We start from the raw sequence: 3,399 nt of genomic DNA, 5'->3' as shown, positions 1-3,399 counted from the left end.
ATAATGTGTCCCCTAAAAGCCACTGACTAACAAAACCCCAGGCTCATGAAAAACCACTAACACTGTTGGTCAGAGACATTCAAGAGACCCCCCTCCCCAACCCAACATCAGTGATTGCTGTTGCTCTTGCCTGCCTCTCAGAATCAGATGAAACATTGTTAGCGATTTATCAGAACAGTTTAACATCTTTTGGAGGAGCTAATAAACGCACTGGTACGAGTGTTTCATCTTTTTATTTCACGTTTTTTCATCTCATAAAAGATGTCAGTTTGCGATGGGTGGGAAACATAAATCGGACCTTCCGCACAGACTGAAAATGACCCACTTAATGAGGAGGACAAGAAGTGAACTTTAAGAAACGTTTGAAAACTGGACGTTGACATGGCTAGATCCTTTATGTCGATACTGTATTTCCTGTGACAGAGGCAGTCGGTTTCACAGACCACCAGAATCCACGGTGTAGAGAGGTCAGTATGAATCCCAACAGTGTTTTCTGTGTCCTGGGCATTGTCAGGCTGGTCCCAAACCCATTCCTAGACATACCGACTGCTTTGAATCAATTTTGGGCATCAAGATTATTGTTTCTTTCTTTCACTTACAAAATATCTCTATTTTGAGATCCCTGGCCTCCTTCGTAGGAGCGCAGAGCTACGTGTTCACACTTAAAGTCCTGATGCCGATGAGTTCCACTGTCCACAAGTTGTTGGCATTTTTCTGGCTTAACTCCTGATCCTTAGCCCCAAACTGCTGAGTCTCATTGGGTGTCCACTAGGGTGATTTCTGCTGCTAGATCGTGAAGTTATGAACTGAGCCCACCGATGAAGCACAGACTTCCCCCATCTTTGTTACTAGACCTTCGTAGCCAGTGTCCCCATTTGTTTTATCTCCACGTTCCCTTCAGGCTGAATAGTCCCTATCTGATTTTGCTTGAAATCCAAGTTCTCCATTAGAGGCCTTAATGAACTGCGCACTGTTGTGTGAGATTCTGCCCGATAGCTTTGATATTTGTGTCCAGTAATGTTCCTTGGCAGTGTGTTTTTTCTTCTTGCCTTTGTGTGCATCATAACTCTGAAAAGATGTGCATATGTATAAGCAATATTATTAAAGTAAAAGATCAGATAGAAATAATAAATGAGAAAAAAATAAATAAAGGTCTGCCTTGTCCAAGCAGGAGTTCAGCCCCACCCCCCACCCCAGTGCATCTGCTCCTTGATCTCATATCTTGTTTGAGTCCTGGACCGGAGGCAGATTCTCCCACATCTCCTGGCTATGACGAAGGCCAGTCTATGCAAGGACGCGGCTCATCAGTTCTAGTTTCATGCTGTTGCTGTGATAAGACACTGATGAAAAGCACCTGAGGAGGAAAGCACAATTTCATCTCACACGTCATCCTTGAGCGAAGTCAGCAGGAGCTCAAGGCAGGAACCTGCAAGCATGGTTATTTGCTGTTCCACCCAGCATGGCCTCTTACTGGAGAGCTCACAGCCAAGGAAGTTTGAAAGGAGCCACGGAGGAAACCACTTGCTTGTGTTCAGCTGCAAGTTAAATTAACTTTTAGTTGAATGTGGTAGTGTTTCAGAGGTTTTGTTTGCTTTTGGGTTTTTGAATTGGGGTTTCTCTGTTTTGGCCCTGGCTATCCTGGACTCACTTGGTAGACCAGGCTGACCTCAAATGCACAGAAATCTGTCCGCCTGTGCCTCCGGAGTGTTGGGGTTAAAGGTGTGTGCCGCCACCACCCAGAATGTTAGAGTTTTTATGCTGCCAAGTCATGCCTGTGAATCTGAAGAAAGAAATGGTACAGTGAACAACCTTTCCACCCATCATATGTATATGGCCTAGACCCACTGGCTAGGGATGAGTTGGAAGTGTTGGGCCCTCTTACATCAATTAAGACAGTCCCTCTCAGATGCCTTCACAGACCAACATGGCGAAGAGAACTACTCCATCAAGATTCTTTTTTTGCTTGATGGCCCCATGTCCCTTGTACTAACTTCCTTTCTGACTCTTTCCGGATGCCCAAGATGTCGAAGCAAGGATGTGGTGAGTCCTCCGGAGTGAAATTCTGGATTTCTCTGGGTCTTCTGGTAGGAGCTGTGATCAGCTGTGCTGAGAACACAGGAGCCCAAAACTTGTCTATTGCCTCTGTGGAGGGAATTCAGGGACGGCTGGACAGACTTCCTGCTGCTGGTGTGACCAACACAGTGACGGCCACGGTTAAGAAAGGCAAACGAGAACTAAGAGAAAAGGTCCATCGGGCGGTGATAATTCGACATCAAAAGTCACATCGGAGAAAAGATGGGGTGTTTCTGTATTTTGAAGATAATGCAGGGGTCATAGTGAACAACAAAGGCGAGATGAAAGGTTCTGCTGTCACAGGTTCAGTTGCAAAGGAGTGTGCAGACTTGGGGCCCAGGATTGCATCCAATGCTGGAAGCACTGCATGATTCTCCAGTGTATTTGTAAAATATGTTCATTAAACAGTCTCTGCTCTGAAAAAAAAATATTCTTTTTGCTTCTAGGTCATGTTGGCCTGCACCAACTCAAATGTCTCCTGCACTGAGCTCACAGTTAACGCTAACTAGGGTACCACCCTTCCTTTGGTGCCCTGACTTCCAGTCCACCTGTACTTCCTTTCCCAGGTCTGCCAGAGTCCTCTCTCTTGTCTTCTTGATACTACGTCCTTCTTTACCTTCCTGAAATCAGGAATAGCTGCTCTTAGAATTTGTACGGGCCTGTACCCTGCTGGCACCAAAACCCAGCTGAAGCCCAGCTTGCACGACAGAAGTCGGGAAGATGTATCCACCACACACGTCAACATCTGTCCTCTGGATGGCCAGAAGGCTGGACAGAAATGAAACAGTTAGTGGAGAGTGGCTGGGGTGAGAACTGTGACAGCCAGCCTAGTGGAGGATCCGTGTGCCGCGTTCCAGGGAGGTGGATGAGGGCTCACACAGCCGTGAGATTGAAGAAGTGGATCATGTGTTTGGTGTTGATGCCCTGTTGTTCACTGAGTCAGGTATGCATCAGGTAAGCAAGAGGCTCAGAGGGCGGAGGAAGCTGATGTGACAAAAGCCAAGACACTTCACTCTTGTAAAGAAAAAATGAATTAAAAAACATCACTAATAAAATGTTTCAAAATTTAAAAAGGTAGAGACATGTTTTATTAGGAGATTTCTTTAGATTTGTGTTCAGCAGGTGGATCTTGTAAAGGTCTATACAATGTCCACGTATACACGTGTGAACACATGTGTCCACCTACATGTGTATATATACATGACTGTGGTCTGGTTCCTTTAACTATGCTCAGAGGCGCTCGTTTGCAACATTGTAGCAATGGTCCCCACCTCCTGGGGTTCAATAAGGAGTAAATGACCTAATGTTGAAAATGTAAATGCATAA

The 3,399-nt window shown here is 45.5% G+C and overlaps 1 protein-coding gene across 1 annotated transcript; it reads left to right on the top strand.

Moving 5' to 3' along the window:
• Window positions 1-2,021: 2,021 nt before the first annotated feature.
• LOC308431630 (large ribosomal subunit protein uL14-like) lies at window positions 2,022-2,444 on the top strand (the record flags this gene model as incomplete). Its single annotated transcript, XM_080931167.1, has 1 exon — window positions 2,022-2,444. The coding sequence occupies one exon, from the start codon at window positions 2,022-2,024 to the stop codon at window positions 2,442-2,444; it is 423 nt and encodes a 140-aa protein (XP_080787293.1).
• Window positions 2,445-3,399: the final 955 nt, after the last annotated feature.

The sequence above is a fragment of the Micromys minutus genome (genome assembly GCF_963924665.1).
Source record: "Micromys minutus genome assembly, chromosome: 17".
NCBI classification, from domain to species: domain Eukaryota; kingdom Metazoa; phylum Chordata; class Mammalia; order Rodentia; family Muridae; genus Micromys; species Micromys minutus.
This window is presented reverse-complemented; position numbering and strand designations above follow the sequence as displayed.